Source organism: Fulmarus glacialis, unplaced genomic scaffold (assembly GCF_000690835.1).
Source record: "Fulmarus glacialis isolate BGI_N327 unplaced genomic scaffold, ASM69083v1 scaffold25580, whole genome shotgun sequence".
Lineage (NCBI taxonomy): Eukaryota > Metazoa > Chordata > Aves > Procellariiformes > Procellariidae > Fulmarus > Fulmarus glacialis.
Genome location: NW_009187535.1, coordinates 1 through 14,512, shown reverse-complemented (window position 1 = coordinate 14,512; position 14,512 = coordinate 1). Strand labels below are relative to the sequence as shown.

The 14,512-nt window shown below is 38.9% G+C and overlaps 1 protein-coding gene across 4 annotated transcripts; it reads right to left on the bottom strand.

The window, feature by feature from the left end:
• Positions 1-375: 375 nt before the first annotated feature.
• ANXA7 (annexin A7) lies at positions 376-12,020 on the bottom strand. 4 transcript variants are annotated; one of them, XM_009575526.1, is made up of 12 exons: positions 11,958-12,020; positions 9,133-9,349; positions 8,755-8,853; positions 7,592-7,635; positions 7,104-7,206; positions 6,724-6,818; positions 5,916-6,029; positions 4,440-4,610; positions 2,751-2,921; positions 2,567-2,642; positions 1,267-1,379; positions 376-734 (listed from the first exon to the last, which is right to left on the bottom strand). In XM_009575526.1, the coding sequence occupies exons 1-12, from the start codon at positions 12,012-12,014 to the stop codon at positions 612-614; spliced, it is 1,383 nt and encodes a 460-aa protein (XP_009573821.1). In that variant the 5' UTR covers positions 12,015-12,020; the 3' UTR covers positions 376-611. The 4 variants fall into 4 exon arrangements, with proteins under 4 accessions (XP_009573821.1, XP_009573803.1, XP_009573812.1 ...); XM_009575508.1 differs by having other exon boundaries at positions 7,104-7,233; positions 8,755-8,862; positions 11,958-12,014; XM_009575517.1 differs by having other exon boundaries at positions 8,755-8,862; positions 11,958-12,014.
• Between the last annotated feature and the right edge of the window lie 2,492 nt (positions 12,021-14,512).

The following is a 14,512-nucleotide window of genomic DNA, read 5'->3' as shown; positions in this document are numbered from 1 at the left end:
GATGATTTCTCCTTTCCATTGCTGCCTTAAGCATAATGGTAATTAACCATTCATGGTAACTAATTTAAGAAATTAAATAGGGGGGTACAGTCAGATTCTGCCAATGTGCTTAAACTGTCAGTGTAATGTCACTTAAACTGAGCACTTGCATGTTTTTCAACATTAGCATGGAAAGACATTAAAGGGGTGGGGGGTGTAAAATGCTTTACCTCACAGCCTCAGGATTTTTTTGTCATCCACAGTTAGCTCAGCAGTTAAGTCTAGGTATTGCAAGAAAGTTGTTGAGTGCTGGAGATTTGGCTGAGACAAACAGTTTAATCTTGCAGGAGTCTGGCAGAGGGGAGGTGGTTTTGTCTGGGTCAAAAGGACTAAGGCTTAGGGGCTAATAGACAAGATACATCTTTTATTATACAATAAAGAATATTACGTGCTGTAAATTAAGGCAACTGTAAGTGCAACAAGCTTATTGAATCATCAAGAAGGCATATTTGATTATACAAAGTTTAAAATTATTCTTTTACACACAAGGATAGTCAGTGTCTGCATAAAGCATGTTACATGTCCTTCAGTTTGTTTTAAAAAAGAAAACAAAAAAACCAGATAATCCTCTTCTATTGACCAACAATTGCCAGCAGCAAACGCCTGTAATCACCACTTGTGTCACTTGCTATCATTGTAGCCAAAGTCTTCTGATACATTTGTGTGAACATCTGTTTAATCTGCACAAGGTCAATCTATGCAAAGAAAAAAAAAAAGCACAAAACTTAAACACAGTGTATGATTTCAACTCCTAACAGTCACCCCGCATCTCCTCCCTCACGGACTACAGAACACGTGCCAAGGGTGGAACATGCAATTGATTAACCCCGGGCGTCTTACAAGCCAGCTGGTCCCTCTAAGGACAGAGGAGCAGCTCCCAAAGCAGAGAGTCTAGCAGTGGTTCCTTGCGTTGTTAGGACCATACTATCCTAACTCAGCTGAACCTTTGAACTTGAGGTGCTTATCTGCTATATGGGCAGGCAACCGCAGTTAAGAAGGAAGACAAGCAGTATTACTATCTAGCCAAAGATAATTGAATTACTTTATAAAAGCTGGCTTTAAAACAAATTAACACATTCATCTAAATCTGAACCCCATAAAAGCTCCATAAAAGCTTCATTGCAATACATGACCTCTACAGCTGTGAAAGAAGGGCTAAGTGAAAAGCTGGTTAGGGTAGATAGCTTTCTGCTACATGTGACATTTACAGAGGAGAAAGTTTCTTACCTCGCTGCGAGTGACTATAATTCTGATGAGGGTAGAATCATCTGTGCCAGCTCCTTTCATAGAATAATAAAGTCTTTCTGCAAAAAAGGCTGGGCGATTTAAAGCACATTGCACTGCAATAAAGTATATTTTTAGGATTAGTTCCAGTATTGTATGCTGTACAGTGATACCTGGCAGGATCAATTCAAGATTTTTACTGTAGACAGCTAGAGGTAGGTATTGATGAAGATCCAGTTACTGTGGTTTACAGAAACTGTTTTATAGAGCTAAGCTTAGTTCCAGCTGACCAAATGAGTTATTCCTTCACACAAAAACTTACGGTTATTAGCAGTTAACTTCTCTGGAAGTGCTTTTCAAAGCTGGCTGAAACCTTAATTCTCAGATAGGTAATTTAAAACCAGTTCTTCTCCTGGAGAGCTGATACTGGGATACAAGGTGTTTTACTCATGTTCCATTCCTAGAATCTCACTAAGAAAAGTACAACTGTAAAAAGTTCTCACTCTAATAGTTACAGAATGGATCTTGTTTCAATTAGATTGTTCACTCTCAGAGGCAAGCCTGTATGCTTTTACATGATTCTCAGAGTTGAATTTTTCCCATAAAACTGTTGAGCAGAATATAATCTGGGAAGTTTTTGCTTATCCGTTATGGCTACAGAAATGCTGTCATTTTGGTAAGCATTGGTAGGACTGGTGTCTGCAGATTTACCAGTAAATCATACTGATTCTCACTATCAGCAAATTGTGCTAAAGTTGAACTGCTTTTCAGCAGGAAAAAGTGAATTCAAAACAGGTCTTCTATTTTGCTGACGTTTTCCTTAGCAAATGCTGAGCTTTTTGGGGGTAGGTGGTGGTGGGGAAGACGGGTGGAAAGGGAACTGTGCCTAAAATTGGCTCTGAGATCATGTGTGAGGATGGTTCAGCTGCCTCTGCTGAGGTGCCACACAGCCAGAGTCACGGCTCTGTTACCCTGGTACTCACATCATTTTGCAGAGCTCTGGAAAATCAACTACAAGCACTAACCAGTGACCCTTGTTTCTGCGTAGTTGCCTGCCTTCCCAGAGAAGTGACAAGTAGCTCCTATGTAGCCTTTTCTTGTTTCAAACTGACTTCTTCGTGGTGGATGTTTATTTTCTCCAATTAAGTGTAAAGTGAATAATGTGAATAATTGAAGCTACTTTTCTGCTAGCAGAGTCTCAGATTGTGTGTTCATTTGCCAGTGTTGCATTGGATTCTCCTTCAATTACATTTAGAAGGTTTAATTCCTAAGGGATAAGGGGAGGGAAGAACATATCACTTACAAATAGTCTTCAAACCACGTTCCACATTTCCAGAAAATTCCCGGTCAATGCTGCTTAGTAAATCACGATTAGCAATCTACAAATAAATGAGATTAATATGTGGATAATGAAATGCAGTAACAACTGCAACCTCAATTTAAAATACACTGACCAAGCTCATTTGAAATCAGTGAACAACTCCTACCCTGGAGTATGCCTCAACTGTTGCTTTCAGTTGGGGAAAACTTCTGCTTGCCAGAACCATATTAAAGCAAGATTCGTCAGTCCCAAGTTTTCCTTCACCTGCTTGGTACAGACGCTGAGCATCTTCTTGAGCTTTTTGATAATCCACAGTTTGATTCTCATCCCGATTACCCTAAAAGCAAAGACAACAGATGTCAAATGAAATTACACAGAGAAGGCTGTGCTTTAACTGTGTTCAGTGTAGACCCCAAGCATGTATCTTCCAAGCTTGAAGCAGAAAGAGAAACGCCAGTTTGAAATACATTACATTGCTTTAAAACTACTCTTTGGTTTAATATTGCTTATAGGCAACCAATACAAAAGTGGCCCAGAACCCTATCTGTAGGGCATGCTTTAAACTGTAGATATACTGACTCAGATAATTTCACCCCTATGTACCATCTCATAGTTCTAATTAAGTAAGTACTGTACTTAACTCTCTATTTTATTTAATAATGTAAGCTTTCTCTTGATTTGTTTGTTTCTAGGCTTCAAGTTGCAAAGAATCTTCCCAAATGAATAATGAATTATCTTACTGAATATGCACACCTGAAATATCTCAGGTCTTCTATTTTATTTAGAATTTGCTAATTTCAAGTAAGAATGTCTCCAGAAAGCACTTACTGTAGTTGTAATATGTCAGTGGGGCTTATATGACATTTTATGTGCTTTGGTTTGTTTTTTTTTTTTTGCTGCCCAGTGCATGGGTGGATACTGCTAAATATACTGGCTGAATAGGCCGAATACATGCTCTCAAATACTGTTGTCTCTATAGTGGTTAATATAATATTTAAATGATGTGGTTGTCAGTTATTGTAAACTACTGGATTTATCAAAATAAAAACTAGCAGCAGAAGCGTCTCAAGGTTTGCTTTCTTGTGGATTTTGACTTTTAATCCAGATACCTAGTTCAGCATAGCTGAACTCTCACAAAGGTAGAGGCAAACAAGATAGAGAAGTGTCATAGAAATTCTAACAGCAAATAGGCAAACGGATCAGAGAAATGTGGGAAGTTGCATTAGTACATATTTCTTCCTTAACATGGATAACTGCAAGTTATATTCGTCAACAGAAAGAGCCCTACTAAATGATATGGGATAAGTAAGTTCCAGCGTTCACCTGAGTTTAGTAGAGGAACCTCCCTAATTCTGGTGATGTGAAGGGAAGGAAAGCTATGGTGTAACTTGGGAGGTAAGTTTTGCCCTATGGGCTTGTTCGTAGGGATTCTCACAGGTATTCTACATACCGTAAAGGTTATCCTATCAGATTCACGCAAATTATTTTGTTAATGTATGCAAAAAATAAAAAGCATCTCGCTTTAACAGCAGTGTGCAGCACTGCTTTATAGTACCACTTGATCGCATCTGCACAATAAAGTATTTACACATAAGTTCCGAGATGAATATAGGGTGCTGAATTAGGTCACACAATTCATCATAGATTTGTAGATAGGAAGTATCTCTTCCTTGAGGAGGGACTGAAGTGTCATATCTTGTCATTAGGGAATAAATCAATGGTGAAGGGCTAATTTCTTAAAAACCTGGCTCTTGCTAAGCATACACAGGCTATTTATGGAGCCATTATGACTAGATGCATCGAAGTCAGACTGTACACCGTTATCTTACCAAAAAAAAAAAAAATTAAAGCTCACTTGGCACATAGATATAAGTAATCGTTCAAAGTGTCCTGAAGTGTCTGCTCTGATGTCTTGTTCAATGTCCCTTCCAAACTCTGATTTATAGCAGTTCACTATTTCTTGTATTTCCTGGTTTGTCCTTGTGCAAAGGATCTCAATCAGCACTCTCTCCTGAGTGCCTGCTCCCTGTAGGCAGAGGAAAAGAGGGCATAACTACAAAGCACTACCTATTCAGTTTTCTTCAACTGTGAAATTAAGCAGTCATCTGTTACTTCAAAACTTAATACAATCTACATTGTAAGAACAGTATCTTTGCAGCATGAAAGCACCAAGTCTTCTGTATACTTAAAATGGAATGAAGATTCCTCAAACGTTCAATTCTGCACCAGTTCAAAAAAATACCCCAAAACTATACATCCACAACAGTGACATCAGCCAAAGTTAACTGGAAAATGGTTTAGGAAGGAAATTCTTTGGCAACCTTAATCTGGAAACATACTGGAGGAAGGTAAAGCCTTATGATAATCATTAAAGCCAAAGATACACACGTAAATTCCATTTTGGTCAGCATGTAAGTGTGTTCCCTATTCCAAATTTGGCCGCTTCCTCAACATGGAACTTTTCATAGATGCTTCCCTCTCCCCAGAATAAAAACTTAACTGTGAGTTCTGTGTACAATGAGATCTTACTGGCATGGTCATCTCTATTCAGGCAAGGATTAAGTAAGAGTGGATCTATGTGAGACTTATAGGTAATGTTATATTATAAATTTTTTTAAATGGTCAAGAGTGGCTATTGCCTGCCTCCACTAAAGCTATTGCCTCCACTAAAGCCTCTTAATTTAAGCTCCACATTCTTTAGAAGGTCTGCATTCACATATGGGTTAAATTACTCATTTCCAGTATCAGCCATCTGCTAGCTGCTGCAGCTCAAACAAGCAAGAAATTCTGGTAAACTGGATGTACCAGTTTACCTGTTTACCTGAGTTAAAAGTTTAAACCAACTAGCTCACCTAATCTCTAATGCAGTCTTCATACTTGAACAGGTACATGCATCATCTGACCTTAGAAAACATTTTTTCATTTTGTCCTTTTGGAAAGAAACTGGGATAATTCAAAAATATCTTTCAGTAACAATGGTTTGTTCCCAGTAAGGAGAGGTACGTACCTTCATTTTAAACAGTGGTTACAGTTTTAACGGCACCCTGGCCCTTTCTAGGTTCTAGCAAAAATTATGAACAAGTGGCAGAGAACAAAGTTCTGTCCTGCAGCATTTCATCCTCTGCTGGATGGACAGCTGCTCTGAATTGGCTAATCCTGCAGAAATTGGCTGGAACTGGGGGATGCAGCAGTAAAGAATTTTAAGCCCCACAGTCCCGAAATTTGTTTGCCACTACATGATTTTTCAACAATGCAGGGATCAAGTATTCTCTTTTCTTAGATAAGCATTTTAAGACGGTTTTAAACTATTTTGTTCACAGGAAAACCATACCTTCATTGCATGACGTAAACTCCAGGCATCGTAGTAAGTGCTAGGCATGAAGAGTGCTAGAATCAATTCCTCCACATTTCCACTTAACTCAGACTTCAGATCTTTAATTAAATCCTGTTCAATTATAAACACAAAAAGGGCTTTGGAGAGTGTTAGCCATGTAGGTTATATAATGAAAAAAGATCAAACTAGAATTTAATTTTGTGACTGATTTCTATCTTTGTGCTGGTTTTCCTGTAAAGCTTTGTTTTATTTCTTATAAAGAACTTCCCTCTGTCCAAAACTTTGACAGCTCAGCTCTTCTCCATTATCTATCTCCTCACTAATTAGGGCCTAGTCAGGTCCTGAAAAATGCCACAACTATAAAATTTACTGTAAGTTGCAAAAGTGACAGAGGGAAGAAATTAAATTCTCTCGGCATTTTATTGACCAGTTTCTCGGTTTGTTTCTTATGAAAAAACAGATTTCAGTGCTGGTTTTTGTGCATAAAAAACTCAATAGTTTCAGACACTAATACAAGGACAGTTTAAGCTTGATTATTATCTATCAAGCATTGCAAAAGCAGAGAAGCTTCTTGCTTGGTCAGGGACAGAGCCAGCCCCTAACCTTCCCCACCTCCCCTTTTGCCAGGTATCAGGACAACACCGTGTTAAATACCAATATCTCCCGGTATACAAGGAATATAACCAAAAGAAGTGCATTTAAAAAATGCCCAAACCACTCCCCAGGACTAAAATGCAATCAGGCAGTCAAAGCAGCAATTGAAAGTCTGGTTTTGTTTACTGATTCAAAGAACTAATGAACATACCTTGCCATACATAGTCTTGAAAGCTGCCTTGATTTTTTGCCTTTGATCATTGGAACGGTTAGCAACAACATTGATGATAGCCTGCTCATCAGTTCCTTGGAAACAGAAGGGCAATTTCATGTAAGAACTCCTAATAATCCCCCAAGACTATGCATTTTATAATCTTGCATTTGGGCATAGTTACATAATAAATGACTACCATTAAGTCTACCAAATTTTCTATGTAATTTCGTCTACTAAATTGCCCAAGTCATTTCAAAGTGTGACTTTTGAAAAGCTTGGGGAGAAAAAATGTATGGTTAAATAAAAACTGAAGAAAAGGACAAAATGGCATTAAGAAGTTAGCTCAACAGAAATTTAAGCTTCTATTGCTTACTTACCAAATCCCTTCATAGCTTTGCGTAGAACTTCTGCATCCCTTCCAGCATCAAAGTTTGGAGCAGCTTGAATTGTGCCCTGGGTACACTGAACCATTGCTGCAGGCTGAAAATAAGAGTCACATGTAACTAGCTATCCTGCACAATATAAATACAAATTCAAATCACAACTTTGGAATCAGTACTTCAGAAGGACTTGTCCATTAGTTCCCCATTTTTTCTCTAACAGAATCAGGGCGACATTTAGTTGTGTTGAACAGCTTTGGCCCACCAATGCCAAAGCAATGCTTTTACCCAATTGTGTGGATGAAATCTACTTGATGAGCGAGTATTCGCAGATACAGGGTTATGATTTTGTTCAGGTTGTACTCTGAGTGTAGCTGGGAACTCCTGATGCAGAACACGCTGTAAATTGTTGGAAACCCGTTGTAAAAACATTAAAACTACAGAAGCCACGTAAGATTCATTATAGAAGAGGATACAGCACATACCGGACCAGGCATTGGTGATGATGCTTGTCCACCAGGATATCCTACTGAAAATAAATTAAAGAACAAAACAAAAGGAATTAATTAGGTCTGTTATTATGTAAATGGTATCTAATCTGAAAATAAAGCCATTTACAGACCTACCACTGCACAAAACCTGTTTCCTAAGTAATGACACCTGGCATGATCAGTAACTGAACTTCTTGCCCTCGGGAATGATGAGAAGAAGCAATCACAGACGCATTCTGGTACATACACTAGCAAGGCAATTCTAAAAATACTAAATGTACTGGTGCTGTGGGAACTGGAAGGATCTCTCCTCATTAAATATTGCTGTCTTTGACAAAAGCCAAGGTAGCCCACGCAAATGAAGAACGCATGTCCCGTGCTCTCTTTTAAAGTCATATTATACACTTTAAAATATCTAGCATATAAGTGATAAATATTAAGAATTCATTGGTGCAAAAAGAATTGAAGGAATCTCATTTTGTGATCAAAAGCACTGTGAATACAAAAGCTACAACTACATTTTTTTGTACTGGAATTTTATTTTTATCCATAATACATACGTACAGTTGTTATCATTTTAACAGCAGCTCAGTTATTATTAGAGTTAACAAAGCAACCATTAAAAAAAAAGGTTTTCCTGCTCTGAATTTCTTGCAAACACAACTGACACATTCCAGGACAAAAATCATCTTGATGGTAACTGACCACTCAAAGCATTAAAAACACTGCATTGTTTTTAAGCAATTGTGTGCATTCCCCTTTCCACTTCCCCTACTATGCCAGGGATCACCATGAACACACAGATCTGAAAAATGCATCCATTTCTTTGAGATTAACAGAACAGCTAGATACTCATTGAACGTGGACTCTAGATTTCACAGTTCTCATCAGATACTTGCAGTTTGAAGAAGGATAAGCACCTAAACCACTACATCATGACCATTAACCAGTGACAGACATCCCTTTTGGATGTAGCACCTATAGATATGGTTCTCATCAGCCCTTCAGTGGTCTTGTCAAGAAAGGTGGTAGGAGGTATCCAGCATACAAACCTCAACAGCTAAAAGTAACAAAGGTAAGGGCCTAATTTGTTACTATCTATCCTGGGATCTCTTGGTTTAACCTTGGATGCTTAAAGTTTCTTATATATGACATACCTGGAATTTGTGCTGGTCCACCTCCAGCATAGCTTTGGGCAGGAGGCTGCGGATAGCCACCAAATCCAGGGCCAGCGGGAGGCACACCGAACCCAGGGCCTGTAGGAGCTAGGAGAAGAAAAAAGATTTTAGCATGCTTCATGTTTTGTACTTGACTTCTGACACAACATGAGCCAGGTTATTGAGCAGAGCTATGCAAGAGACTAATTTCTCTGTGTGTGTGCAGTAGCCCAAAACCATCAAACCGTCTGGCTGCCTACATGCTGCTGCCTAAATTGATCGCTGAACAAAGCTGCTTTTCTTTACTAGTTCTACCAAGCACAGGGAATGGTTACACCAGAAATCACCCCCGAGGGGTACTCTAACAAAGGATCTTACCTCCAGGATAAGGTGGCATTCCTCCAGCCTGGGGAGCTCCAGGGTAGCTCCCAGGAGCAGGGTAGCCCCCTGGGGCAGGATATCCTGCTGCCCCTGGATACCCAGCACTCGGTGGTGCTGCAGGATAGGTCCCTCCTCCTGCCGGAGGGTATCCTCCAGGAACGGCGGGATAGGAGTACTGACCAGCTGGCGGATAGACAGACTCTTGTCCTGTAGGCTGAAACACAAAAATGGGATGTCTTTACGTCTGCTAACAGGACATTAGAGTAAAAATTCTCAAGCTACCAAAAAGTCCACGTGTATAATAACATGAATTATATAATTAGATTCAGCACTTGAAGCGGCAGCAGCAGAATTCCTGAAGCCTGGATGGGGGCCTCCTGGTTGGGTTTCCTGATGCGTCTCCCATGTTGACACAGAATCAGAGTGTGCTGCAGGGTGGAAGGCATCTCTGGATGGCCTCTGATCCCATCCAGCTTCAAAGCAGGGCCAGCTTTGGAGTTAGATGAGGTCATGCAAGGCCTTGTCAAGTTTTCAGTATCTCCGAGGAACAGCGAATCCACAGCCTCTCTGGGCCCCTGTTCCAGTGTTTGACTACTCTCATGGTGAAAAATGTTTTCCTCAAAGCGAATTACAATTACAATTACAACCTGTGGTTGTTACCAGCTGCCCTTTCATTGTGTACCTCTGAGAAGAGTCTGGTTCCAATGTCTCTATCACTCCTTCTTACACAGGAGAAGACTGAATAGATCTCTGTTTAGCCTTCTCCATTAGGAGCTCATCTCCTGTTTTTATAGGACTTTTAAGAGCTTAGTATCTTTGAAACTTCTGCCTCTCTTGCACAACCAGTATTTTCAAATGTTAACATGGTGAGAACTTACAAGAGGTGGGTTTTTTATTCCATCTCCTTTGGAATCCAGGTTATAAAGCATGGACATTCAATGACTAAATGTGGACCACTGAGTCAGACTGAACACCTATTACAGGTTTTGAATAAAAAGAACAAGTCAAACATCTATATGCCTTTGCTTTGCTACATGTATGACTTACGTGTATGACTTACCACTCATACCACAAAGGTACATGTATGACTTACATGTATGACTTACCACTCATACCACGAAGGTTGCTATTAGCATTAATGTACGTTAGAAATATTTACTTGAATGACCAGGATCTCTAAGGGAAAACCCTTTAAGTTAAAAGCCATATACTTGATCTTAAATATCAGGTATTTAAAATCAGCTTCATAACAAAGCATAATGTATGAACTCATTACTCACTTGCTGGGAATCATCTTCACCGACTAGCTTTAGAAATATGGGTCACACATTACATACAGTACACACTCATTATTGAGCCCAGAAAACAGAAATAAACTGCAAAGCCGTAAAGTCTATCTCCTCGGGTTTGGTTACCCCAGATTACTGTGCCCAGGCTATATAATATTCTCTTCCCCAGCAGTACAGTCTAACCTTTTTCTGCCAGACTCAACAAAAAGATTTTAACATAATTTAGATTCACAAATCCAAAATTAGGATCCTCAAAAGCCCTGCTCAGATAACTATCACTATTGCAGAAGAAAGTAATTTCACATTGTTTTTTTGCACTGGTTATCACTTTGGGCATCATCAGTGAGAATAGGAAACCTAGAATCGTTGGTATTGAATCTAAAGGGTCTTTTAAACTCATCCCTTGAAGTTGGCTATATTTTAGATGCTAGCTAAGAAAAAACATTTTCAGATGTAGTTAAAAATAAATTACAGCTACAATCATGAGGGCTCAGCAGAACCTTGCGGGGGGAACAGAAATCCTGGAGTTAAGAAAGTCTGATTTCTAACATGTTTGTCTTTAGTTTGACTGACTTTAGTGTTTCAGAGGGAGTAAGGGTAAATTGTAAAGCAAAATAATCGGAGAATTTATTGCATGTATTTATAGCTTTTCAGTATCTTAATGGGATCCAGGCTGAGTTCCAGGCTTAAGTCTAGTTCTGTACTAGATAAAAAACAGACCATATAAAATTTCCACAATTACAGTATGATCAGTGCCATACTAATAAAAGCACACAGTTGCATCTAGCTTTGAAAAATGATGCAAGCATATCAAAAAGACTGCAGTATCAGTCACACCTGATACATTCCAGCCTTCCATTAAGTTTCATTGGAATTTTTAGTCCATTCAGTCATGAGCTGAAGGTGGAACAAAGTCCTGCGGCTGAAGAATAGAGGGTCAAAGTCAAGATACGGTGTCCTTTATCCTCAGAAAAATATTTACTTGGTGTCGTATGAAAGCTGGGCTACTTGAGTAAGCATTCCAAGCTCTTCCTGAGGGTAATGGCCACTGAAGTTTGTTCAGCATCTCTGTAAATCCTGGGATACGGGTATGTGGAATATTTGGTAGAGACTGTGGTAGAGCCTGGTTCAGAGATTACCTCTGACCTTGCACGTAAAGACCCTCATATTTATGTAAGAACTACTGATACTTTAAAAAAATTATTTGCTGAGATAGTTAGCTATATAAAAGAAAACAAACTCACATGACAAAGATAAACTAAAACAAGACCAAACAATCAAAACCCTTTCTGGAACAATAGGCAACATTAAAAAAAAAAAAAAAATCTCTTAAACTTCCTTGTTGGAATTCTTATGAGACAACTGTAAAGTCATCCTCAGGGATATACAGACGAAAACAAAGGCCACACTCTCTAGAGAATACTGTGTATGAACTGACAGCTACTATTTACACACACAGAGAGCATAGTAAGAAGGGGTATTCACAGAATATAAATACATTAGGAATGCAACACTTTCAAGAGCTATACTTACAGGATAACCAGGGAAAGCAGGGTAGCCACCAGAAGGGGGATAACCCGGGTATGACATTCTGGGAAAAAGAAGATATTTTCACTATCGAGGCACTACATATGAGTTTGTAGTAGTTATTTGCTTGCTAATTACCCGTTAAATCACTTGAACAGTATGTTTAGTAGGTTTAGAATTCCTCAGGAGTACTTGTCAGCTATTAAACCCACAAAACCTTTCCTTTTTTTCACACACATGACCGTAGCAAGCAAGATTCAGAAGGGAAGCATCTTCAACTTTGTAATTAACTATCACTCTTATTTAGGGTCAGATAGACACTGCAACATGGTAAGAGACTTGAACCTTCAAAAAGAACTCTGAAATACAGGATACACTTTGAGGTGCCATCAGGAGGGGACTGAGCCCTTTGCCAGAACAGAAACAGAAGGGTCAGGCTAGAGCAGGGCCCCAGTCCTGCACTGCACCAAGCACCTGTCTCCCCTCACCCTGCACTCCTCTGCTCACAGGGTAGTTCCTGTGAGAAGAGTAGTACCCTATCTATCCCGTGTAAAATGATAATTTTATAGAAACCCATGTAATCCCCCAGCATTACTTCATTTGTGTAAAAGATTTCTGTTTCCTGCCAGTAACTGTTTCTTTTAGTCCCATTTTTAATAGAGGGGGTTGGGGAGTCGGAACAGAATGGGACAGAGATCATCCCCCATGTTGCCAACCACTTGGGCAGGGAGTTTCAAGGCTATTAGCCAGGTTACAAAATGTCTAATGGCAGGAAAAAAAATCATGTTAACGCTAACCAGCCAGATTCCCTGATCAGGGCCTGGGAGTTACGGCATATTTCTAAGACAGTATGCACCTTAGCTGCACAAATCAAAGGACATGGGAAATATAAAAATGAATGCAATACAGCGAATGATTATTCACATTTCTAGGTATTCACTGGCCAAATCAAGCGGATTTGAAAGCAGAATTCTTACTGCATTGGACCATTAAGGCAACAGGTGGTCATAGAATTAAACATCTGAGACTTAATGTGGAAAACATTAAAACTTTGAGTAGGTTCAAATAAGAGCCAAAAACAACTTGCAGAGAAGCACAGCTATGCAGTCCCACACTGATAAACTTGGATCATCACTTCCAAATAAATAAAGCGGGAAGAACAACATGAGGTGTATTTGTAAATATATGCTTTAATCATAAACGCTGCTGATGGCTATTTATTTCCCTAAGAAGAAACACCTTAAACCAGTACCTGTACAGTATTTATTACTGACAGCTGCTTGAATGAACTTTAAATTTGGCTTTCGATAGCACATTTCTTTTGGTATTTCTGAGTTTAACACTAATTGTAACTCCTTTCAGGAACAAGATGACCAGCAACACTTCCTTCCGATTTCAGTTTCACTCTTTCTGCTTACAGGAAAATATTGTGTCAGCAAAACTGAATATTAAAAAACAATCAAACAAAAACTTCTTCAGCTTTTCAGCTTCATGTAATTCAACTAAAGTTACACCATTAAGAAGACAGGATTGTAAAGCCTGTAAAACTTGTTGAGGTGCACTGTATCATTTCCACTGTAGAACTATGTTTTTCATGATGCAAAATCAACAGCTGGTGACGGCAACTCAGCTGGTTCAACAGTTGTAAAAAGTTTAATTTGTACAATAAATGGGACCCAACAATCTTTTAATCATATTAAAATATACCAAATTTTAGACTTATTGGTAAGATACTTAATTTAGGAATTTAAGTTTTCAGCTACATCTCTTACTAGCAAACACATTCTGGCAAAAAGCTTTTTAAGGCATGAGTTTCCAACATCTAATTTTCAAGCAAACAAGCCATCAAAGCTATGTCATATTTTTGATTAGCAAATTAACCACCCGTGTAAACCTGTGCACTAGTAAATTGTTTAACAATTTCCTTACTTCTGTTGCATTGGTTCCTTTTCTAGGATTCAATTTGTGATGCGAGTTCTTTTGGGCCAGGTACTGGGAATTGTGGTATTTCATTTAATCATTCCCCTCTTAACAGGACCCTGATTCCTATTTGTCATTCTTCTGCATTACAAAAACGAAATAAAAATGTTTTCTTTGCATTTGCTTGATCTAGCTGACTTTTTTTTCTTTTTTATTTGAAAAAATCGATTTTAGAGTAATAAAAGGGGCAAGTAAGGACCGCTGCTTCAATTACTTCAGGCGATTTATAACTAGATGAACATGATGCCAAATTGGGATTTCAGACTTGCCTCTGACACCAGTTACAAGAGTCTCTTCAAAACTTACTATGACCAGACAGCAATATTTACTGAAACAGCTTTCAGTATGTAGATATGTTTTCCAGGAGATATAAACTAAGTCACTTACACAATATTAAGTACTTAGTGAACACTGGCCTGCCGCTGCTGTAGCACATGGCCTCACCTCAAGTGCAAGCATCCTCAAGCGGAAGAGAGGCTCTGATATTACTACTTTTATAACCAAAAGAAAAACAGATTTGCCCATCAGATTTTAACTTCCATCCCGCTTTCCCCGGACGGGGCACAAGGCGGGGCCCAGCC

Coding starts and splice junctions, on each gene's coding strand:
- ANXA7 (XM_009575508.1), bottom strand. CDS start 12,014: ATGTCATACCCGGGTTATCCCCCTTCTGGTGGCTACCCTGCTTTCCCT. Junction 6,030..6,723: donor TCAAGACTATGTATGGCAAG/GTATGTTCATTA, acceptor ATAATTGAACAG/GATTTAATTAAAGATCTGAA. Junction 2,643..2,750: donor CAGTTGAGGCATACTCCAGG/GTAGGAGTTGTT, acceptor ATTTATTTGTAG/ATTGCTAATCGTGATTTACT.